The sequence below is a fragment of the Agelaius tricolor genome, unplaced genomic scaffold (assembly GCF_023055355.1).
Source record: "Agelaius tricolor isolate 1412-34295 unplaced genomic scaffold, bAgeTri1.0.p SCAF_14, whole genome shotgun sequence".
NCBI lineage: Eukaryota > Metazoa > Chordata > Aves > Passeriformes > Icteridae > Agelaius > Agelaius tricolor.
The window spans coordinates 12,579,428-12,604,613 of record NW_027269274.1 but is presented as its reverse complement, the minus strand read 5'-3'; the positions used below and the strand labels follow the sequence as shown (position 1 = coordinate 12,604,613).

The 25,186-nt window shown below is 42.0% G+C and overlaps 1 protein-coding gene across 4 annotated transcripts; it reads right to left on the bottom strand.

Moving 5' to 3' along the window:
• Window positions 1-114: 114 nt before the first annotated feature.
• TASOR (transcription activation suppressor) lies at window positions 115-23,875 on the bottom strand. Of its 4 annotated transcripts, none has more exons than XM_071439744.1 (23): window positions 23,320-23,875; window positions 17,039-17,184; window positions 15,856-15,948; window positions 14,941-15,013; window positions 13,831-13,922; window positions 13,332-13,490; window positions 12,520-12,647; window positions 11,789-11,820; window positions 11,043-11,148; window positions 10,519-10,622; window positions 10,307-10,410; window positions 10,010-10,082; window positions 9,796-9,870; window positions 8,773-9,423; window positions 7,302-7,741; window positions 6,336-6,474; window positions 4,653-5,407; window positions 3,846-3,968; window positions 3,128-3,287; window positions 2,432-2,540; window positions 2,101-2,279; window positions 1,856-2,014; window positions 115-1,245 (listed from the first exon to the last, which is right to left on the bottom strand). In XM_071439744.1, exons 1-23 carry the CDS (start codon window positions 23,699-23,701, stop codon window positions 683-685), a joined length of 4,845 nt encoding a protein of 1,614 aa, XP_071295845.1. In that variant the 5' UTR covers window positions 23,702-23,875; the 3' UTR covers window positions 115-682. The 4 variants fall into 4 exon arrangements, with proteins under 4 accessions (XP_071295845.1, XP_071295844.1, XP_071295847.1 ...); XM_071439743.1 differs by having other exon boundaries at window positions 4,653-5,527; window positions 23,320-23,874; XM_071439746.1 differs by lacking the exon at window positions 23,320-23,875 and adding an exon at window positions 20,271-20,373 and having other exon boundaries at window positions 4,653-5,527.
• Between the last annotated feature and the right edge of the window lie 1,311 nt (window positions 23,876-25,186).

Below are 25,186 nucleotides of genomic sequence, written 5' to 3'. Positions count from 1 at the left end.
CAATGGCACAGAGCACCAAGTGAGGCACACAGATAATTGCTGGCCATGAAACCAAGCTTGGGAGTTCCTCAAGCACTTTGCAAACAATGTAAAAACCACAGACAAAGCAATCTGTTAGCAAGTCCCTTGTGCATTGAGAGTTTATTTCTTTTTTTTGTAATGGAACTGCACCATTGGTTACTCTAATTGAGGTATTTAGCCAAAATCCAGTATATAGTCATGAAAATAAGTACACTACCTTAGAGCTATGTAAAAACATTGTACAAAATTTGTGTCCATGTCAAATAAATACATTAATTTTAATATTTACGTAAAGAAACATGACCTGGATACTCTCGTGGTTAAGAAAAAAAGACTCACATATTTTAGGCAAACATTCAGCTTTACATTAAACAGACCTCAAACTGAAGCTTAGGTAACAGGTCAAATACAAATGTAGAAACTTAAAAGTGCCAACAAACAAGATAATTCAAGTACAGTAAACGTTAAAAAATATATGTATTTATTTAAATTTTCAGATGGTTCCAACAGGGACGGGCCATCAGGGATTTAAATAGAACATGAAAACATCTGAGATAACAAGAACAAGAAACATTTTGTTCCAGAATAAAATAGAAATCATTAATCCAACGTTTTAGAAACAGAGAAGTCCACAGCAACTTAGAAAAAGAGACTTAAGAGTTCATTTCTGTTCTGAATATGGCCTGGAAGAATCACAGCAGCTATCCCAGCCACCAGGTGATAATGACTTTTCTGTATCCATGCTCTGATTGTAGGCAGATAGAAAATAATTGCTCCCTTCCTGGTTTTGATTTGCAGGAGAAATTGGGTATGTTGTTCCCAGAAAAGTCTGATGAGTGAGGACACTAAAGTGGCTGAATTGATGGAACATGTTTAATTGTCTGCTATAAACCTGGAAGTTACTGAAAGGAGTTTGTTCAATTGCATTGTGTTTTTCTCCTTCAGCAGAGCATGCTGTAGAAACTGGAGTAATTGGCTGCTTCTCTTCCAAGTCAGTTTTGTAAGTCTTTTCCCCCAGGCCAGTTTGTGCTTCAGGAGGTAACTCTGTAACTGATAAGCAGCTTGCTTTAGCATCTGCTCCATGTGGGCCCTTGGCCTCTGTCTGCAAAGCTTCCACATGAGTATCATACTTAGAGGCACCACTGCAGATTTCTATTTCTGACAATTCATCCCCTGAATCCAGAGACATGTCCTCCTCATCCTTCTCATCCTTTTCTACAAGAACTACATTAAAAGAGAGAGAAAGTTCTATTCTATTGAAATATAAACTTTGGTTAAAAAGGCCATACACTACTCACAGTGTTACACTTCAGGTCTGCCAGTCCAACAGCACTTTAGGTCTTGGTCTTCTGCCACTCGTGTTCACTTACTCAACACACACACTTAACCCTCTGTGGGAGTGTCCAGTTACTTGGTGCTAAAAGCTTCTGCACACCGTGCTCATATTTAGTGCTGGGAAATCCCAGCTCCCAGCTCCAAAGGGGACAATGTCAAAACAGCATCTAAAGTTACACAGCAGGTGAGTATTTGATCAGACAATTAAAGGAGTACAATTACTGACATCTCAGTACAGTTTATCTACTCTAAGTAGATAAAGCAGTAGTGAAAAGTTTATCCTGAAAACAGATGCCCTGTCTAGTGCCTCAAATACCACATTAGCCTGTGTTGAAGGTCTCCATCCCCACTGCTCTTCCCCCACCATTTCAAACACTTTGAGGGTTGGTTTTCCTTGCCAGCTGCAGTGGCTGTTGAGCAGAGTCAAGGCACACTGTCCCAGCACCTCTACCCCACACATGCACTTCAGGAAGGAAAGTTTAAGTGTGTTTGACCTCACCTGATTGTCCTTGGCCAGCACTGCCAGCAGCAAGGTTGTTCTGCTCAGTATCAGAGTTGTGAAACCCCACCAGACTTTGAAAGTTACGCATGAAGTCATCAACAGCAGCAACCACGATGCCGTTGTCAACGTAACTCGACAGCGTCTTGAGATTCTTTTCTAAATACATAAAAGAGGAGTTTGTATTAATATTTAGCACCTGTCATCAAAAAAGGGGGAGAGGTGTTCACAAATGTGGGGTTTACCTGTTAGGAAGACAACATGTCTCTGCTGGATGTTTTGAGCTTGAAGCCTGATGAGACACTCAAGTTCTGGAGCATTTCGAGTTTGAGAGTCACAGTTATGGTAAGACAGAATCTCAACCAAGTTCTTCTTTTGGTAGGTGTTCAGAAGGGTGAGCAGGTTCAGGGCATTGGCATTCATCCTGCAGTGGGGGGAAAGCTCACTGTTAGAAACAATTTATGGTCAGTCTAAATAGCAACAGACAAAAATAAGAATAAGTTCTATTTAAGTGTTTTGGATGGCATAATGAAAGCTGAAGCATTTTAACAGCTGCTATTATAGAACCTTACTTACCTCCCCAGCTCTTTCAATTTCTTTTGTATTTTGCAGTGGACTTTCCATTGCCATTTCCCATCTGGGGTATTGAGATCCTCCAGAAATGTCAGGAACTGTTTTAGTTTATCTGTTGTAGAGATATTAAATACAAGTTAAATTCTGTGGTACGTAGACTGAAAATACTGCTTCAGTGTATACAAAAAGCTGTTTCCTGTTTTCATCACAGTACATTCACACAATTACAAACAGCAGACACTCACTTCAAAGTTTTATTCCATGCAGATTGGCCAACAGCAGTATCATAAAACTGAGCTGCCTTTCTGTACCTCAGGTGCCCAGCAGTGGTATTTAAAAGCTGACCTCAGCATACACAATCTGCCTTGCTAAAATATTTCAAAAAATTATAACTTCATTAACTATTCAATTTCAAATGAAGAAAAAGTATATACAGCATGTTTGTGGATGGAGTAGTAAGGAATAAAAGGCTCCACAGACATAACTACACAATGTAATACAACCAGAAGTCAAAATCTCCCTGTTCATGTGTTGTTCAATAACGTCACTGGGCTGAGAAAGAGACTGGAATAGCTGAAGTTCTCAAAGAACATCACAAAAATTGTCAGACCTGATCCTTTATTGTGGCGAGTACGGGACCTCTCACATACTGAAATGTCAGGATTTTAGTTCTAAAGCTTCCACAAGGATCACACCTACCTGTAGTGATGGACTCTGGGTTAAGGACAGATTCATCTGACACAACAAAACCCCCAGACACAAACAGGTCATGGTAAGTGCGATTTTTCACATCGTTCAAACTATCAACCCCTGCAAAGCTGACACAGGAGAACCTCTTCAGAGTCACCAGGCCAGGGATCTGTTGAAAAACATTTGAAATCAGAGGTGTAAGCACAGGTCACACAGAAAAAGGAATTACAGAACTCTGCTATCTACTAATGCCAGGCACCAAACGTCAGAACACATTTTCAAAAAATTGCTGTTCCTTCTCTTGCCCAGGGAGGTGCTCTCCCAGGAGCATTACAGGAATATGGTAAATGGACGTTGAGCACTTGGAGTAATTTTACTTTCTGTCCAGCACAGGGTGTTAAGCTGGCAGGAATAGCTCAGGTCATCTGAAAGCTGCCTTCACCTCCTGTCAGAGCATCACAGAACCAGAACTCCTCAGGCCTCTGCACAGTTTTACAACTACTAACAATAACTGTGCATTAGCCTGTGCATGGTGGTGGAAGAAGATATGAGTAAATGTTGGACAAGACCATTTTTACTACAACCATTTTGTTTCTTCAAACAGCAGCTAAAGACAGGGTAGTGTTGAATGCTGTGCTGTTAGAAGAAAGCAGCCTTGCTCCAAATGAGCTCCTCTCACTATTGCCAACAGGTTTCTGTAGCTCACAGTTCCTTACGTGGGACATACCTTATGGATGAGATTGGCAATGTCTTCATTTTGGATAATGATCAACAGTTTCTCTGAATTATCTCCTCTTTTAAGGAACTCCTCTGGATGGCACTCTGTGTTCCCTAACTTTCTAAGATATTCCTGCCACCACAGAGAGAGCAGACAAGGAAAAAGTCAATAGGTAGTTTGGTAGAAACCATGCCCAGATGACACCCCCAGCAAGAAGGTTTTCCACTTCAGTGAATCCCAGAGGGACTGGCTGCTTTATCCCTCCCATAAATTAATCAGAAGGATGCAGCAACACAGAGCAGCTGTTTCAGCAACTCAGTCATTCTTATCAAATCACACACAGACAACCAACTGACAGTATCAAACTGCCCCAGTGTTCAAGGAAGGCTAGAAGTTTACAACTTTCATCTTACACATTTAAGTCACAGAAGCATAGTGATTTCTCAAACTTCTCTCTACTATTAGAGGGGAAGAGAAAAAAACCCAAAAGCACACAGAGTGACTTTTCATACATTCCTTCTAAAACGGTAGCTGTCACATTTCTTCACTTATCACCTTTTTTCTGTAAGCCCACCCCCTGGCAGGATCTTCAGAAAGGACCAACCTGCAGCCTGTTCTGTTTTCCAGCTCAAAGAAAAAGCCTTATGTAAAAGCTAAATATAAGCAAGACTACCACCAAAGCTCAGTGAGGAAATGGGACAGGACAGCCTATTTTCACAACTCACTGTCACAGTCAAAGTGTGTCCAGTTTCATACAAGTAGATTTAAAAGACACTCTGTTCTGACAGTAGAGAGGTTGAACTGAAACAGCTTTACCTTGATTTCTCTGCAGAGAACACTTTCTTCCTCTTCATGAATATAAAATTGGATTCTGTTTTTCTGTACATTTTCCATTATTTGGACGAAACCGGTAAATAATTCAGGCTTTAACTTGCTTATCAAATCAGAAAAATCTGGTTGAGTTGAAATGTTTATTAAGTTGTTAGGGGACTTGTGAGTCTTTTCAGGTGGTTCCCTGAGGTCAGCAGCAGCAGAGGTCTGTTCCTCTGCTTTAGCACTGCCGTGGCTCGCGGTGTCCTTGCCCAGGGCCAGGCCTGCTGGGGGCTGGCGCAGCTCCTGCCCCGGGGCATCGCAGGGCGGCTCGGGGAGCGCTGCGCCGCTGTCCCTGCCCGCCCCCTCCAGTGCTTCAGGACTAGGATACGCTGGGGCAGCCTGCTTCATGCAGGAAGAAGCCAAAATGACACTGTCCAGCTTCTTAATCAGGCTCTCTACGTATTCTTGGACAGAAATCTCTGAGGCCTGCAAACAGATGTGTTCAGAAAGTCTCATCATCCTCTCCTGGGCAGAAAGGACTGGTGTGGACATGTCACTGACATAAGGAATGTTTTTTTGCTGCAAAATTTCTTTAATCTTTCTTGCAAAGAGCTTATATTCTTCTAACAGTGTTGTCTCTATTACTGCACTAATGGAATGCTTAGCTGTAAAAGGTTGATCTGTTAGTTCATACTGATCTTCAAGTTTCTCCACTTGTCCTGTGTAATGTCCATCTTCTGCTGTCCCCTTCTGTGTGTCTGCAAATGGAGAGCAGGGCAATTGATAATCAGAATTTCTCTGTCTATTTACCCGGGGGTCATTAGGAAGTGCATCCATTGGTGGCAAATATTCCAGTGGCTCTTCTGGTGACTTCAGACCTACAGAAGAAGAGTTCATCATCACCATCATCTCATGTGTGAGAGTGACACACAGCTGATACACCAAAACCTCCAAATCCCATAACAGCATTACTGTTATGCCTTCCCCATCAACCAACTTCAACCCCAATACTCAAGTGTTACAGTCTGCTGAGGTACAGAAGCACAGTACATTTAACAGCTCCTAAGACAGTCAAACAGCACAGTCCAAGTCTGCTGAAAAAGCAGAATACAAGTAGTTTTCCCAGAGATAATGTAGCACAATAGGGTATACCTTCATTACAAATTAAAAATTAAATTAGAAATCAAGCAGGGCAACATATGATTCAAGTATTTTCATTTGCTACTACTTTAAAAAGCTTAGACACAAATGACCTGGTGGAGTTGGACTGCAAGCTGCACCAGATCTTGCAACAGTGAAAACAAGTTTATTTTCTGGAAAGGGGAGGATATCAGTCTGACTGATTACTGACACAGCTTCAGTGGTGCTGCAAGGAGTGCTGAAAGACCCTCATAACCCCAGCTCAGGTTCTTCACCATCCATATTCAAAACTATAGTTGTGTTTGTTTTTAAAGCATTCACATTTCTAATTTGTGTTAATATGAGGCCAAACCAATATTCTCCACCAGTACCTGTTTTCATCCAGATTTCTGTATTAATCAAATATAAGAAACAACTGCACAGGCTATAGATGTGCTTGTGTACCAACATGTGATCCAAGAATGGATGTATGAATCCAGGCACAAACCTTTAGAGTATGTTTTCATTCACTAGTTATAGGAACAGAGGAGTTGAAATCCATCTTACCTGTAATTGGGATAAGTTTCCAGTGCATTCCAACTTCCCCTGCATTATTTGAGCAGGGAGGTTGCCTGAGATAGCCATGTTCTATAGGTGCACTAGGACAGGGACTGCAGCCTTCAAAGGTACTCCCAGTGCCTGCATCCTAAAAAACAAGCAACAAAATGCTCATCTCAAAACAACTCCTTTTGGTTTTGCCCACTATTATTTTACATTCTGAGCAGTTGACAGGAAGAAGTGAGTTCACTGGCAATTCTGCTATCAATCTAATCCAGTCTAAAGCTGGAAACATTTCCACGACGTACTTCTGTGGTCTCTCACTACTAATGCAGTCCTGAGCACTGCTCTTACTGCATGGAAGCTGGGGGTGCCCAAGGGGAAGGGAGGGGACAACTGGCTGCTCCCTCACTCTTTCCAGGCTTTTCCACTCTTTTCAATTTAAATAATAAATTTGCTGAGGCACTGCCTACAACTAGTATTGGGCCCTTAAAAAAGCCAATTTCATCTCACATCCCAGATGGGTAGAAGCAAAACAGCACAGAGATCACACGTGGGACAAAGTCATTGCTGCTCTATGACTTAGGAACTGGACTCTGTGTGGAAGTACCAGTAACAGAGATCATGGAACCATCACTCTTGTAGGCTAAGCTAGGGTACTGTGATCCCTAAGCACAAGGGAACTCATATACAGCACTGCACCAACAAGTCACTCAAAGAGAGCTGAGCATGCAGTGAAATGCTCAGAATTCTTCAACTCTGCTCCTTTTTTATCACAAAAAGAATAATGAACCGTGAACACACACTTAAGAGTGGAGAAAATTTCCACCTATGTTCCTACCAAACAGAAAAGCTTCACAGGAGAATTAGTACCTATCTGTGTTTGCCTCTGTAAAAAAACAATGTTTTTTTCATTCAGTCTCATATTTATGAAAACAGTACTTTCACTGTCAGCACCTTGGCAGTTTCACTTACTGGTAAATGTAGTGTGTGCTCAAGGGGTGCTTCGTTGGGTGGGAGCTGCAGACTGACATCCACGGGCATGTAGGGCAAGCACTGCACGTCGGTTTCCAGCACGGCCGGGCTCTGCGGGTCCTTGAAGGGAACACTGTCAGCCTGAGCAGCGTTAGGAAGCTCCTGACCCTCTCTGTCCTGAGCTGCAATGGATTCATACTCGTACTTCTGTCTCACATCCTCCTCAGTGTCCTCGGTGCCCAAGGCCAGGGCCTGGGTGACAGCCTGCAGCAGCGCCGGCTCCCAGTGGCTGGCAGGGCCCAGCGTCTCCAGCACCGCCCGCACCAGCGCCTCCGGGTCGGCCGCAGCGTCCGACACGTCCGGCCTGAAGTCACCCTCGTGGCCAGCGTGCTCAGGATTCATTGGGAACACATACTGTGGGGAATCCAAGGTTCTGCCACCTTAGGAGAGGAAAAGGAATCCATTGCTCAGTCTTAAAATAAAAACAAAACCAGATCTCCCCACAAACATCTGCCATGTACCCACAGTCTCAATCTTTAGCATCACTTTGTATGTACACACACTTATTTTAACAAAAATGTAGACATGCTTTCATCACATATTCTACATCATTAGTCAATCTCAAAAGACCTTTAAAGGTTCACAGAATTCACTAAGCAGGAATCCCAGCCATAAAGTCCACCCTTTGCCTGCTTCATCCCTACACGGCAGTCAGTATCTTCTGTCCCCTCAAGAGGACAACTAAGGGCAACTAAGATCAGTTCATCTTCCAGTGATTCACACAGACCAGAGTGACTGGTGCTTGATGGAAATCCCCTCTTCTTTGTGTCACCCCGTTCCCATTTCCCCCTTTTGCAGGAGGCTTCTATAGTTGCCTTGAGAAAATGGTCAGGGAAACAGAAATCAAAGAGTTTTTTCTGGCAGACCTTAAGTCAGAAGGTATCTGTGATACTTGTCTCAGGTTTGGATGTAGATAATTTCATGTAGAGAATTATTTAATCTTATTAGGTTGTTTCCTTTGTCCCACAACACACATTATTTCAAATGGCTATTTCAAAACTGAACTATGCTTCTTCCCTTCCATCAAAACTTCTTAGGTATGAAATAGGGTAGTGGACACAAAGAATTACAGCAAAGTCAAACTGCACAAAAGACAATATCAAGTCTGCTAAGTGTTCTGTATTAGAGAGTCTTTGGACAGCTCCACAGGCAAGTAAACTCTTCAGAAGTCTGCTTTCTTTCCAAAGAGGCTAAACAAAAGCAACTTCCAGGAAAATTCCCCTTAACTTATCTCCTAAAAAGTGGAAACCTGCAAAAAACAAACTTTATCTCTATTAACATATCTCAGGCCAATGAACCATCGTGCATTAAATTGCCACAGCATGCAAAAAGATAATCTGTGATGATTAAGTATTAAATATGCTCTGAATAACAATGTTTAAAGAAGAACTCTAAACAAAGACTTTCTTACCTTCGCACTGACAAATATTCTCTGCAGAGTCACTCCTTTTTAGGTATTTCTGCAAATTTCCAGATTGCTCTTCCAGCTTTCTTTTCAGACCACTCCTAATTCTGGGGTCTTCAAAATCAGAATCTCCACCTACATTTTTCTTTCTACACTGGATCAAGTTAATGAGATCCTTGAGTCTTTCAGTATCATCATCTCCAGCACGAGACACTCTTTTTTTGGCAGCAGTGGCTTCATAATCTGAGCTGGGGCTGAAGCGCTGGGGTTTGCGGTTTCTATCCAGCAGCTCCCTGGCTCTGGAGACGGGGAGCTGATAGGCCTCACAGTTGAAGACATAGCTCTGCAAGCGCATGCCAATGTCACCTTTGTACCTCGGGGCAGGGTACAGAAACCTTTTGTCATCCAGCTGTGTTGAGTACTCACGAACTATAAATTCTCTGCCTCTTCCAGGGCCGTGGTAGAGTTTTCTGAAGTACTCATGAATGTACTTGTCCACAATAGCATTGTAATCTACACTGCTGTGTTTACGGGCCTGGTACAAAGCAAAATGCAGAGACTGAACCAACTTGGTGAATTCTGGAACGATTTCCTTTTTCTTGTGCAAAGCCATGGAAGGTGAATTTTTCTGTGTTCCATATGGACCATTTTTTTGTGCTGCCAAAAGGAGAAAAGGGAATCCACAATTAAAATCAAACCATGAAGCTACAAATAAATGATGACTAGTCAGCAATACTCTATGTTAATACATGCTGGGTGAAACACAGTTTGGAATGACCACGAAGAAGTAATTCAGAAGCCAGGGATGCTCTATCAAGAAATTTCAACAAGTTTTACCTTCTCAAATATGAACAAGTGAACCTTCAACATGCAACATTTGCTTTTGTGAAGAAACAAGTGTTTCTAAACACTAAAACCATGACCCTAACCAATGCAAACTGTTACTCTTAGTTCACACTGAGTGACTGCAAAATCTTCAACAGAATATCACCTCTGTTTAAATAAACCTGCACACAACAGTGAGCAAACCTGAGTTAATGACACCTCTAGACTCTGGGAACAGAAACAATGCATGAAGCACACGGGACCGTCCAGTCTGGTGGTCTAGAACACAAAAAAAAAAAAAAACAAACAGGTAAAAAGGAGAGGACCACCCAAAGTCAATCTAGTATGCAAAAACCCACCCCCCTAAAAGAGCCAAAACAACAAACCCAACTCTAACACAAACCCAGAGCATGCTTACCATAAGGGGACATCATCTGCCAAGGAGAAAGAAGAATAAGAAATCCTCTGTCCACAAGTGGCTTCACAAGGACCTGTTTTCAAGCAAAAAGAGCAAACTGCTTCAAAGACATTTGCTCACCATGAATACTCTTCTTGACTGTAAGACAATTCTGTCTTGGGCAGAGAAGTGCCCTGATACTTAAGAGTATGCCAGCTAAGGAATTCCAGTGAGACTGTGGATTTTGTAGTATGCCTGAAACTACTAACTAGTAAAATTATTTTTAAAAATAGGAATAGTCAAATCTGTTGCACTCACGAGTTTCTCTTTCTCTAGTTTTTGAAGTAACCCCTCGAAGTGGCTCCCAGAACGGGACTTCTCCACAACTTCATACAGGCTAGAGTACATGCCATTCTTCCACACTGACAGGATACAGGGGAGAAAGAGAGTGTAAGGAAAAAAGAACCAAAATTCTAATTCAGAAAACTTGAAAATTCTGAATTTAAAGAAATTAAATGAGAACAATTTACCTTCTTTTCTTTCTTGGTAAGTTTCTTTCAAGAACAATGCTGGTGAAATTTTTTGCTTCAAATGATCAATGCTTACAACTTTTTCAACCTCAAGCTTCTCAGAACTGGAGAAGAAGGGTGGGTGGAGATAAAAAAAAAATAAAGACCTCTTTTTTTACTTTCTATATTCCTATGCTTCCTGATAAAGTAAGAACCAGTAAATACACGCCCTTAAGAATAATTTCTTTGGACTATCTCATGAGCCAGGGGTGTTTATTCCTGCAGAGGAGTGTGTGTCACTTGAATGGAAAAAAACCCAACAAATCCACAAACAACAGAACCAAACAGCAGAGATGCTGACAGTTGTGTGCCTGAGCTCAAGAAAATTCTGGACATACATGACTCGACTCTTGTTTGATGTATTTAAGGCACTTAATCAGTATTTCAGATTTGCATCTGAATATATCCAAAACTCAGCAGTTTCTACTCAAAAGAGTTTTAATAGAGCAGTATTTTAAACTTACTGTCTAAATGGCAATACTCACAGCTTGCATGGAAGGAAAGGTCGTGCTGCTGATTTTAGGGAAACGTGGCACACAAGTTTGCCTTTATTCCAAAGCTGTCCCCTCCACAATGTAACATTAGGTTTCTCTAAATTAAGATGGAGAGAGGAAGACTAAGTGAAACCACTCTGTGACTGAAAGAAGAGGCTGCTGAATCTCCAAAATCAGTATAGGGAAACTTTCATACTAACACCAGACAATAACGTTAAAAGGCAACAGAAAGGATGTTATCAACCCTGTCATGTTTTGATCTGCTCTGAGCAGAGTAAAGGAGGTTGGTTTGTTACCCACACCTGTCAGTATAAGCACACCCTTGATGCTAATTTCTGAGGAATTATATCCTCTTTCCTTACCTTAACTGTCAACCACTTTCATACACACTAACTTTGCTTGAATGAGGTTCAAAACAAAGCATGACAAAGAATATTATTTGAAATGCCATTGAACAGGAGATTCAGGAACTGAAGATCAGTTCCTACTACACTCTAAGTAGGAGAGAAGGGAAAAAAGACAGTTGCTTTTGTTCACTTGTGGTTCACACTGATAAAAGAAGATACACATTAAGGTGTCTGTTTGATCATCCAGTATCAGCAACCAGCATGGTTCAGGATAAAATTCAGGTATACACTCAGCATAACTAAACTGGTCAAACATAAAACTACAGGGGGAAAATCATCAAAACCTTCCCAGTCTGTACCATAAAACCAAAAACTGGAATTCATTCTTACCTGTACTTCTATCTGCATGCAAGGTGTTTGCTCTAAACAAAAGAAGAGAGACAGAATGACTAGGATGGAACAGAGAATTCTGACCACTCAATCTTACTTTAAGAATAGTTTATCAGTCTAACAAAATAGGAAGACTGGTAATTCCCACTCTAATCTCAATCTATCACTGCTGCAGCATCTTGTACTAATTTAGGTACCTTGATAACTGCTTTTAGCATTTCATAGCCCAGTCCCCACAGCTGGACATCTTCCTGTCAGCACAGGTATCACAGTGGATCTGTGATCAACTGGCCATCTACGTACTCTCTCCACCAGCAGACACCAGTGAAGGGTTCAGAGACAAAATACACAGAATATTATTTTAGAGTACCAAGCAAGATAATGCTGTGAATGCTTTTATGTCCACAAATTTCCTCACTTAGGTACAACCCCTCAGTATTTGTGGATTCCACCCGGGCAAAAGGCAAGCAGGTGGGAAGAGCAGCAAAACTGCTTCCCACAGGGGCCACCCTGCTGCATAAAACCCATTTTGGCACCTCTTGCTTTGCATTAGAAGTATTTATTATACTAAGTATAATACATTTAGTATAATAAGTATTTATTATACTAAGTCCCTGTGACACATTCATTCACTTCAGCACTGTTCATTTAAATCAATTCTAAGCTACTGCCAAGAGCTATGAATTCTTCCTGCTACATGCACATTTTCCACAACTCACTTCCTAGCTTACCTTGATGAGGGCACAAATTTTGGTCCTTGTACCATGTCATCTTTATAAGTAAATGAAACAACAGCAAAAGGACAAACATGTCTTGGTCTTGGCCTGATCTCATCAAAGCCGTACTCATAAAAGTAGTACTGGGAAAAAGAAGGGACAGTGTTAAATCAGAAGCCTGGAGCAATCATTAATTTCTTTAAACGCTGGCATTTAAAATAAAGAAGTTTTTAAATTCTCCTTTCATATGTACTAGAGAATACAATAAATTAAGATCTTTTTTTTATCTTCTCCTTCCTTTATTTACCACTTAGATATGGACAGTACCTTCAGGAGTGAATCAAGAATAAAACATTCTTGAAATGCAACATTTACTTGAAAGTATTTTTGGTGAGTGAAGGTATTAACTAACAAAAACCAAAAACTTCAGAGGAAAGTAAATATTGCAATGAGTTCTAGAGTCTATCCTTAGCTCAATCACCAATATAAAATGTTAATTTGGGCAAATTTGCAATGAGAAATGAAAAAACATATGAATTTTTTAGCCATCTATTTCACTGATTTACAGAAGACAAACTAAGTTAATACTGAAGAGAATGCTTTCAAGCAAGGACCCTGAAATCTGCAGACTAGGTGAAATAATCTGACTGCAACAGATTGTGGCAGTAAGAGATTTCTAATGCAGCAGCTGTGAGTGCTGCACACAGCCAGCTGCACTGCACAGGGAAGCTCAGGGGCTGCTCTAACTCCTGTCATTTTCTCTCCATTGCTCAGAAGTTCTCTTTAGGAAGGTTCTGTGCAAGAAGGTGGCCCAGGCTCAGCTGTACCTGGGTGAGCTCATAGGCTCGGTAAGCCAGCAAGGAGTTGACTTTGGCTGCATTCTTTGAAATGTGACACTCGTGGTTTGGGGTGGGATCCAACATACTCCTCACAGCTGAGTCCACTGCTTTCGTACCACTGTAGTCACATATGCTTTTCATTTTTCCCTGTAATAACACAGAAGAATTGTCAGCAGGAACTTTGTCCTGGAAGCTGACAAATTGCTTCAAGTACCAAACAAAGTAAGAGAAAATAAAACAAGCCATTAAGAAAGCTTCTTCTGGAAGTACGTTATTTTCATACTTTCAAAAAAAACCAACATACTTCTGCCTTCTATAACAATTTATTATGATTTATTTAAGCTTAATATCAATACTGGATTTTAAATCTAGTAGAGGTCTAGTTTCTCTATACACAGATAACTGCACAAATTGAAAGTTAGGTTAAAACCACCTGTGTGTTACCAGTAAGCAAAGTAATCCTTCAAGAATAGCAAGATAAAATTACCTTTATTATTTTAAAAACAATCACATCTCCAGTTGCTCCAGATTCTAGAGGATTAGGCTGCAATAAATCAGCATACTTGGAGATATATACACCTGACAAGAGTATAAAAAGAAACCAAAATACATTATGCTGAATGTTAAAACATTATTAGAGATTTAAAAAGCCTTACATGAGATTAAAGCTCAATGCACACAAAAGAATAAAGATACAATTGACACTCAAGTGCAAAGGTAAAATAATTTTGTGCTTTTCTGTACTTAGTTATTTCATAGATTTTACAGCCTCAAACACACTGTCATCTGCTGGTCTGGCTGACTACCTCAGACCAAAGAACTGTAACTGAATTCAGATACTCTAAAAAACATCCATTTGCTTTATGTTCCTCTCATTCCCACTCTGTATTTAACTGCTTGAGCAAATTGCTCCAGACCCTTTACCAGTTAAACAGTAAAAAATCACATGGTCATAAAGCCTTGTTCTCCACCTCTCACCTATTTCTGCTTTCAATATTCACTTGTATATTCTTTCATATTGTCTGCTTTCAATATTCATGATACCTCTGTACCATGTTCCTCTCACACAGGATGACAAAATTAGCTCCTAATTTTCTATTTGAAAAGCTTTGCAAAAGGAACTTACTGTCTTGCACTCTCAAAACACTTTAACATCTTGTGACTCCTCTAAGTCTCCAATTTATCTACGCTCTTCTTGGATTTGTGCATTCAAGAATTTTAGTTCTATCTACACCAAAACTGAGCTGGGCTACTGTGTCCATGAGGTATCTCTGAATGCACACACCTACACACAGACACAGAGGCAGGCAGCCACACACTGCACGAGCTCTTTGGGCCCCCTGCAAAGACATGGGATACTGGTTTGACTTAAAGCCAAATGAGAATTAGGTGTTCCCTTTGGAAAAGGAATTTCACTGAACTACTCAAAAACAGAGCTATGAAATAATGTTCTGAGGTCTGTTTCCTTTGTTAAACACATCTTGCTGTGATAGTGCTGCAGTTAGTGATACAAAAAAGACTGAAAGTTGACACAACTGCATCACATTATCTGCCAACTGCTACTGAATAACCAGCACTCTAATCAAAAGATAATTACCCCTGGAAGGGCTGCCGAGAATTGTGATTTTGGAGTGGCCAACCTGCAGCCCCTTTTCACATATGCTCTGGATCTAAAGAGAACAGAGGTTTTTAAGCAAGTCTGTAAGGAAAGACAGGATATGAACAGGACAAACAGCGATAAATGACAATTACAGAATATAAATTACAGAATATAAACTGAGATTTAAACAAAACCCCAACCCTTACAAACAGAGGCAAGACTAGTCTGAATTCTCTATAAAACTATTCAACTGTGTAAATTGAACTCTGATATGGAACAGCTACATAGACTCACCTGTATCTTAAATAATCACACCCTCCCTGTACCTTCAACACTCTTTATATTACTTGCCTTTAATACAGAAAATTTTAATATTTAAAACAAAAGTATATCTGTCAAATGACTGCATGCTTAAGAAATCCCAACTCTCTAATAGCACACAAAGCACAGAAATCACCTTTCCATCACTTTGATTAAAAGTATATGATCAAAGAAGAGACAGAGAAGACAATGTCCATTTTCTAATTTTACAGTTACCTTGTTGGTCCAAAAAAAGAAGAAAAAAACCACCAAAACCCAAATGCAATGAAAGCACAAAATATTCCTCAACAAAAAAAAAAAAAAACCCAAACAAAAACCAAATAAAAACTCACATGTCATCCAGAAAATCTATCCTTCTATTTATAAAAGAGAGCCTAAACCAGAGAAGATACAGTCACGTAAATGGAGTACCTTAAATAGCAGGGAATAGAGGATTTAAATGGTGACAAAACCCTTTCCCATCCTTCTACACCTTCCAGTGCGGAATTTTGCAGAAGTAACTTTGTGTCAATAAAACCATTGTGAAAACCCCAAAGGCCCAGAAGCTCCCAAGTGCTCAGAAAGCATTTCCCCTGCGGGCTCGGGGCTCACCTGGCAGCGATCCACCATGAGGAAGGCGTGGCTCTCCGAGAGCTGCTCCTCGGGCCGCCCGTCCCGCTTCAGCTCCCGCCGTTTTTCTGTGAACTGTTCACACACAGAGCTCTGAGCACAGGCACTCACACACTGCTGCTAACACACTCAAGTGTCAGTGGTTTAATGCCCTACCTATGTTAGCAGACCCAAGTGTACAAAAATAATCAAAAGAATCCAAATGAAATCACTGGAAGCTATAATTAGATTTCAAGAACATGATACCTGTGGGAAATCCAACTGGCTTAATCTGCCCAAGTATTTGTTTGTTTTAAGAGACACTCCTCAAACAAACCTGTGCAGTAACAGTTCAGTTTGATCCAGTAGCAGAACTGGCTAGAACTATCCAGCCCAATGCCTCCCACATCTTTGAAACTCCAGAAATAAGACTTTTTCTCTTTTTGGGAGACAGATCTCTTACACTGTGCAAATATTTTTGCAGATGCACCTCACTGCTGCTGAGGTGGTTTTTACCAATATCTCTCAGCTGTAACCATGAATAATTAATGTAATAGCAGAAAAAGCTTCAGTTTACTTCATAACTTCAAGATGATAATCACAGCAAACAAATTATATATTCTTCAATTGCTTCATATGTGAAGCTTTGGCACTGGGAATGAAAACTTCATTTGAGAGTGATGAGAACAAGCTAAGGCTGGATTTAAGAGACAGCACATAAGGCACAACAGAGGGGCTTCAACCAAGGTGCTCCAATTACTAGACCAGTAATCCACTTTAACTAAAGTACTTCTTGGAAAACAACAAACCTACAGAGATTATGCAAACTTCTGTCAGGCACATATTTTAATCCTAATTTTCACAGGAATCATGAACCCTGTAAAGAAGACATTAAAACAAATTTCTGGGTTATTAAAATACCTTAATAAAAATTAAGAAAATTTCTGAAAGCTAAAATCATACAGACACTGGTGACAAATACAGTTTTTCTTTTAGTCTTCTTGGAGTACCTGGCAGGCAAAAGTTGAAAACTATGCAGTAATAAACTTGCCTGAAAAATAGCTGCTTTCATTTCTAGGGATGCAAGTTTGCAACTAAAGACCAACTGCATAACTGAAAATAATGCCCAGGTCTCTGGCATTTCACTGGTACCTGATTGAGAAGCAGAAGCCACAAACATACTCACTTCCTTTTCCAACAGTTCACTATGAACTAAGCTGGCTCTCTTGTATTTGAAATTGGACACTGAACTCGGATCCAAGTAGGAACGATGCAGAATGTTTATAATCTCCTCAAATTCTCGAGACTCTGGAAGTACTGGTTGAAAGAGTGCTATAAAAGAGAAGAAATAAAATAATGAGCACCAATATACATGTGAAAACATCCAAAGTTTCCAATTCACTGACAGCTGATGCATGAAAATAAATGGTTTGTAATTCAATTTCAAACACAAAACACCAAGAATACTTGGCAAATATAGACTTTAAAAAGTTTGTCTTAAAATTTCCTAGAATGATAGCATCTTTTAAAAATCACAATTGTGTTTTTTTAATATTGCTCTTGAACAGCTACTAGTTCTCAGAAGTTTGTAAGGGAAGCACTTCAAGTCTGAATTTACTCCTTGAAAAACATCTAATATGTACTGCAAAACACTGTAATTAAACTTTCAGAACTGCAATTTACTAATTAACTCCTTTAATTAAGAAGCAGGAACAAATTGTCCTAATAAAAACCTCAACAAGAGTTTCATAGCTTGGCCCCACTTCAGAACTATTATGAGGTTTTGTGTTTGTTTGCTTATGGCAATTAAGCTAAATATGAAGAAATCCAATCCTATTTCAAGAAGACAAAGAAGCTCCTATTACTAAAAATACCAGGAGCCCACTGCCTGTGTTCGTGGTTGATGATGTTATCCCTTACCACACCTGCTTTAAAAGGAAAGCCCTCCATGTGCTGCTGTACAAATTCCCTCCTGGGAAAACCTTTACCCGAGTTCCCACAGGGCAGCAGTCGAGTCCCTGGGCTTCTTAGCAGTGTTTGGGTGCCAAGGTGACAAAGTGATCAGAGGAGCAACCCCGGGGGAGCCAGCAGAGGATGGCAGTGCAGATTGTGAGAGCAGTGGCCAGGAAAATAACATCTCTGGGGCAACTCAACTAGCACAACACAAGAAGTGGTTTTTATCCTCAGAGTAACTTCTAAAATCCCCACCAGAAGTGCACAATTTTTACTGTAGTTACAACAGTTAGGAACAACAATAGTACTAATCTCACCAAAAAAAACCCAACAAAACAAAGACAAAAACAACAAAAAAGCAACCTACCATTACTCTAACAACAAATTAAATTTAATTCTATCTTCAGAGTATATCCTCCAATTTCATTTAGTAATAGGGCAGTATAATTTAGGCAGCAATCTTTCCCTCATTTGCAGAAAAGATTTACTGCATAAGCCTCAATATAAAACAAATGTTCCTAATGAAAACCAAACTGTTATTTAGTAAAAGCTGCACACTTTAGAAGGCAACACCACATCTGCAAACTGCAATCAAGCAAGGATTCCAACACCAACAATGAGAAAGTGATTTTTTTTAAGAGCGGAAATTCTGAAAGTGATTTAGAAACCATACTCGTGTAACATCCTTTTCAGTAACCACACCTTCATTCTTCAAAAGCTGACAGCAAAATGGGAGGAGACAGAACTGAGAGTGAATAGAATTCTCAACTTGGTATTACTGGGACTGAATGCTCTTGTACTGAAGAGATAAATGCTTATGAACAGAATAGAAAACAGAAGCGTGCTGCAGGTACACACCCCTGGAAAGCAGCCCCTGTTCCAGCCCAGCCCCTTGGATCCCTTGGACACTACAACACCAACTCCCTGTCAGACAGACCTGGGCTCACACACTGCCAGCTCCTCAAAACCAGCAGGTAAGGCAGAAGTTATCTGGGCCAGCTGCTTGACTCAATTTCCTGTTTTCTTACCAGTGTTTACTGCACCTCAGCCCTTCTCCCTCCTTCCCCCAGGACACAAGCTCAGTAAAAATGAGCCTCTCTCTTCCTCTGGAGCCCAAACAAGTGGAAAGCACTGCAGGGTGAGCTAGAAAGAGCCACCCCAAGGCAGACATAATGTCTCACCTACTTTCCCAGATGCAACTCTAGGAAGAGGCACATTATTACATTAATTAAGACCCTGTCATACACACAAATATTATCAACCATGCTGTTCTTTGTGTTTAAGCATCTTCTGCTCTGTGGAAGGCTCTGGGGAGCAAGCTGAGACAGATTGCCCTAAACCAGCAAGTCACCCAGTTATCCTGGTAGGGAGAATCTGCATAAACTAGTATACAGTCAGTGCTCAACACATGTATGGAAAAACCCTACCTAATCATTCAATTATGGAAAACAGAAAATAATTTTTTTATAAAGATTGTTGCAGTTTTTTCTTCCAGAACTTGAGGCACTGCAGACTCCATGTTCTCAATCAAAACATGAAACACCACCCCAGGGAGGTGAGTAGCCAGGCAATACTTTTCAGTTCCCCACTTGAGCTGAGGTGTTCAAGGACAGTGATGGTCTGAAATGTTAATGTCACCATAGCAGGGCCTGTACCTTACTTCAAGGAAGGAGTGCAGAAACAAGAAAAAGCTAAAATAAAACTGAGAATCAATAAAACTAAACTAGACCTTGTAGAGCAGCCACCAAGGCCTGTGCCCCTGGGCAAACCATGGAATTGCTGGGCTCACCCCAGTCCTGCATCACTTCAAAGAGCAGCCATGAGCACACACACATCTCCCAGGCTTGCTGTACACAGCTGGTGGGGGTACACTGCACCTTTACTGCCCTGGGTTAATTAAACACTAATTAAAGTAAGGACTAACCTGCAGCATCCTTATAACACAAGTCAATTGTTCTGGGGTTTGCTGGCTTGTTCAGCACAGCTAAACATAAGTAAATAAATTCTGGGTTTGTTCAGCTTCTATCCAGGGCACTGGAACAAATGTAATTATTTTCAGGTGGAAATTGAGTTTAGCTATAAGTACTAGTCAGGGGACAGGGACTGGACTGGATGTTTGGATGTATGTCATGCCTGGGAGGCTCTACTTTTCTTTCACAGCTGTCTGATGTTTCAACTTCAGAAAGCTGAGATTGGAGTTCCTGGGTTTGGTTGCTTTAAGTCAGAATGTGAAGACAGAGCCATCCTCCTTGAGCAATCCTGAACCAAGTTTGAAGGGAAGATAAATAAATGAATGATTTTCTGATCAGCTAAGCTGGCAGAATGCTAGCATTCCTCACACACAAGTGCTCTTGCTACAGGAGCTCCATTGAGAAGCACCCTTTTAAGTCTCAATTTCTTTCAGTCTTCATTTTTTAAGACTAAAACAAAAAATCTGTGGTGTTAATGAACTGTGACGTTTTTACCTTTAGGATTTTTTCAGCCCAAAATGTCTTGTGCTCTCAATAGGCCTAAATAGTTACCAAGTTCAGGGACTGAGAGTTCTCCACCCAGAAATATCGTGAAGCCAACAGCAGAGCACATCTCTACCAAAGAAAGGGAAAACGAGAAGACAAAAGACAAGGCAGAACGATGAATTAGAAAAGGGACAACCTAGACCTTCAGGCAAGCATTGCAGAGTTTCATGGGTAAAAGCAAGACCTTTCCCCCCTCAGCCTGAGAAACAGCAGTTATTTGCTACTTCGACAGAAAGAAACTCCAACTTTAACCAACAAGCAACCTCTTAAAGGCTGCAATGTCAGCATCGTTGGTGGAATTATCGTTTGGTAAGGAGATCACTCATATCGTTCAGCAAGTTAAAAGTGCTCTTACACTGATTTAGCCTTAAATTTGCTTTCCTAATCCTATCAAGGACCTCTCAAGTTCCAAGCAAACTTGGAAATCTGTGAAGATCAGACAACTGAATTAGAAGAGGCCAGGAAAGGCCTGAAGACAAACGACAGATAAGCTGCTCAAGAGAGCATAACACCATTGCTAAACTCCATGTACCAAGAAAACAAACCTCCAAGGAACTTCTAAGGAGGAAGACAAATACAGGCACACCTTAAAAAAATAACGTTGCAGCCAACTTCTCTTTCATTTGTTTCCTGAATTCCTATGCCAGCAAAAAGCATGAGAAAATCAGAAGAATTCTCTGTGCAAACTGATCACAGTTGTTAAGAGTATCTTTCCTTCAGATTACAAAGGATTTCTGTTGACTTTCAGTCCCTACCTAAGTGTCCAAGAGGGAAGATAAATTCTGAAGAAGATAAATAAGCAGCTAAAGCCTAAATTTTCAGGATATTTCTCTTACATTTTAGAAGCTAAAGCTTAAATTTTCTCATACATTTGTGCTTTCCAGATTCAATTTTTAATTTCTTCACTACCAAAAATTGTTCCTGAAACACATTTTGGTGTTTAAAAATACTTAAAAATCCACCAAAAAACCCACCTCCAAATAAACTCAAACACCTCGGACAAGGTGCTCCTGTACATAGCAGCTAAGCCTCGACAATCACGGCAGCAGCTGTGTCCCAGGATGGCACGTCCAGGAAAGACATGGTGGCTTAAAAAGCAGAACAATTGCAAGGCAAGGAACGATGGAGGAAGCTTCCATACGTATTGCTTCATGCTGGGCTTTAGAACCAAGCCAAGACAGCTCTCTCGAGAGGAACTGGTGTCATTCAGATTATTTTGCAATTTAACAAGATGTATTTAAGCACTAACAATAAGGATGCTGCAAGAGCCACTAGCTATGGCATCAGATGATCCAGTGCCGATTTCCAGTGCAGTTGCAGAGCTGACTGAATTGCATCATTTTTCAAATGACAATACAAATCCCAATAGCAATTTAGCTGTCCTCAAACTGCAGTTTGGCAATCCATGCCGTGAGAACAACACTCACAGCTGTCAATCCGCAAGCACCGCGGGCCGAATGGAGCAGGTACTGCTCTGAGAGCTTCGGAAGCTCCAAGTCATCAGAATGATCAAAATACCTGAGAGCCTTTCTGCAGGCTGAAAGGAAAAAAGGTGAGAATGGCTCAAATGACCTTGACATTAGCAAGTCAGTTTTTGAAGTAAGATAAGAATGGCTTCCTCTTCTACCTTAGAGGCCACAGAAGCCTGAGGTTTGAACTACACAATCCAAAACTTTTTGCACACTGCAGATGGCTCAGCATAGGCAAATGATGAATCAGATGACCTAAGAAGGTATTTTGCAGGTTTTCATTCACATTGGAACCAAATGCTAAAGTGGAACTTCAAATAGCATTGGTTAAGTACAAACATTTCTGAAACACATCTAAACCACACTTGGGTGTAACCACATTTGGGTGGGGCACACAAGAAACTTCGACTGTTCATGAGGCACCAAGTTACATCCAGGTATTTTTCTGTCAGATGAATTATAAGACTTTTTTTTTTCTCCAAATCAACCCACTTCTTTTTACAATGAATCTCTGCCAGACTTGTATCAGCCCAGAGTGGGGTGGCAATGGGAAAGACCAGGAAGCAAAAGGGGTCATTACTGCCAAAAGGAATTAGTCTATTACTGGAGAGAAAAGACTGGATAATGAAATAAACCTACCTTCATCTCTTCCTTACAGAAGAAAGCATTTCAAGAAGTTAAGATGTTACCCTCTTCCTGAAGAACAAGAAGCCTATTCAAACAAGTATTTTTGTAATATGTACTAAGTTACTGACTCCATATTGCAAAAGGGCAAGAACTAAGATAAATTTCAGGGAGGAAATCAGACATGTCTTCAACTCCACTTAACAAAAACAAAGTTAAGAAGAAACCAGTGGAGTCTTGTGAAAAGCAAGAAATACCACAGGCTTTTAGAGGAAGAGTTACTCAGAAACAAAAAACCCCAAACCCTGGACACTTGGAAGCAGAACGCTTCCAAAGCGAGGCACGAGAACGTGGGATGCTCCCTTTCTCCCTGCAAAGAACTTTCACCAGATAAGAACAGTCTTCTGCGTATCATCAATGAAGGACAACTCTGCTGGGTTTGTTTCGTCTATCCTAACCAGGATTACACCCTTCTCCTGCAGGGAGGAGGTCGGGGAAGAGAAAAGCGAACCATCTTCGCTGATGTCGGCATCCCAAAGAAACATCTTCTCCACAATGCACCTCCAGAAGCAGAGCCGAGATCAACTCAAGCCCACCCTGATCGCATCCAGCTTCTCCTCCTTTTAAAGCAGAGGTCTGAAATTCAAGCCGAGCTTTGGTTTTGGTTTTGTTTCATCCTCGTGACAAAATAAAAGTGAGAAAGAAAAGAGGAGGGGTAGGAAAAGAATGGAACATCCTGACACTAAAATCGGCTCCTCAGCAGCCTCGCGAGTGCGAGCCAGCAGAGCCTCCTCCACAGCGCGGGGTTTGTCTGCATGCAGCCGTGTGAGGTGTCCGAGAGCTGCCTGATGAATCGGATGGAGAGGGGAGCGAGGTAGAAAAGGGAGGGGAAGGGAAGGAACAACCTTTCTTTTCTCTGCTCTTCCTGGGAATCTGAAAGTTCTTCCTAACAGGCTGCTGGTCTTCTGAGGGCTTAGGGAGAGGGGGCGGCCCCCCGAGCACACCGCTGGGCGGCTGCTGCTGTTCATTTGCCGTCGAGATGCTGCTCCTGCGCTGGCTGCTGCTGCTGCTGATGCTGAGGTTTGTGGGGACCTTGTCCTCTGCAGCAACAGCAGCCACCAGCAGCGCCTCCCCAGCGCTCTCAGAGCGTCCGCCATTTTGTGCGGTGTCCTCAGCGGCTCCTGTTCTGTTACTCTCCACTCCGAGGACGCCCGCGCTGGTCTTCTCCATCCGCTGATGCTGCTCCGGCTCCATCTCGCCGCCACTGCGGATCACGGCATCCGCCATTCCCTCCGCAGAAGCGAGCCCGGCAGCCCGCGCCTTCTCTTCTTCCCAGCACAGCGCCCCTGCCCAGCGCCAGCAGCGCCCGCGCCGCCCCGACTCGCCCTCCACCCGCCTCACGGCAGCCCGCGGGCCGCCCCCGCCCCACCACACAACATGGCGGCGGAGGGGGGGCGGGTCTGCGGCCAGCGCGGCCCAGCCAATCCGCTCGCGGCACACGTTATAAGTAGGGGCGCGGCCGGGGCGCGGGCAGTGCCCACGCGTTGGGGCGGGACGGGCCCGTTGGGAGCGCGCTGCTCCCGCCCCGGGGCACCGCTCGGGACCCGCTGCTCCCGACAACCGGCACCGCTCGGGACCCGCTGCTCCCGCCCCGGGGCACCGCTCGGGACTCGCTGCTCCCGACAACCGGCACCGCTCGGGAGCCGCGGCTCCCGCCCCGGGGCACCGCCGCCCTCCCGCCGGTGCCGGAGTGCTGCCCTGAGGGGACGCCGCTGTCCCGAGAAGGCCGCAGCCCGCACAAGGCTTCTGCCCTGCAGCCGGGGCATGGCGCTCGGAACGGGCTCTCCCCACAGCGAACCCGCCCTTGGGCACGAATCCCCCCTGGTATTTCGGGCCCAGGAACGCTCCGGCCCCAGGACTGGCACTGCCTTCTTCGCCAACTCCTAACTTTAACAAGTTCTCTACACTGAGTGCCAGCGCATACCTCTTACTCTCAGATTCAAAGGTTTTTTCCAAGACACTGGACAAGGTGACAACATTTCACCTTTGAAGAGTAGAAATGCATTCATGGTTATGAAGGGCAGGCAAAAAAAATCTTAGTTTATTTTAGCAGTGTTCTTTCATGGGTGCATACTGAGAACAGCACTAAATAACCTATATTGGAGGCCAGAAGGTTAACATTTATTTCCCTGTAAGGCTCACAACTTGCAGTGCAAGAGTGATGTGAAAATGCAAAAGCCAAAGCAAAGACCTGTCTTTGGCAGCTGCCAGGAATGCAATGCAGTGAACACTGCCTGCTGAAAATAACCGTTCTTGCAGTGCCTAGGAAATGCAAATACCAGATTTTAGTTTTACAAGTAATTAGCAAAACATTAGAAGCCTATAATTTGTTTTCTTTGTTAAAAGTATACTAGTGCTGTAGTTGTTGAACAGACGCATATATTCATTAGCTACTTATACCAATTACCTTCAATCCCCATAACTGTAGCTATTCATTTGTCACCTTGAAAGCAGACACTGACCTTAAAAATAGGAAGTTTTCATGCTTGCAGGGTGTACAAGGAACAGGTAATTTAACCTGGCCCTTTTATTAATCTCTTTTTAGATAAGCTGAAGATCCGAAAATATAAATAACCCATCAGCACACAAATGGCCTGGTGCTAGTGGTAGCCTCCAGGGTGTTAAAAGAAGATAAGCTAATAATTATTAGTAGTTCTTAGAAGTATTTGGGGACCCAGCAAGTTTAAACAGGGTAATTAGTATCTGTAACTA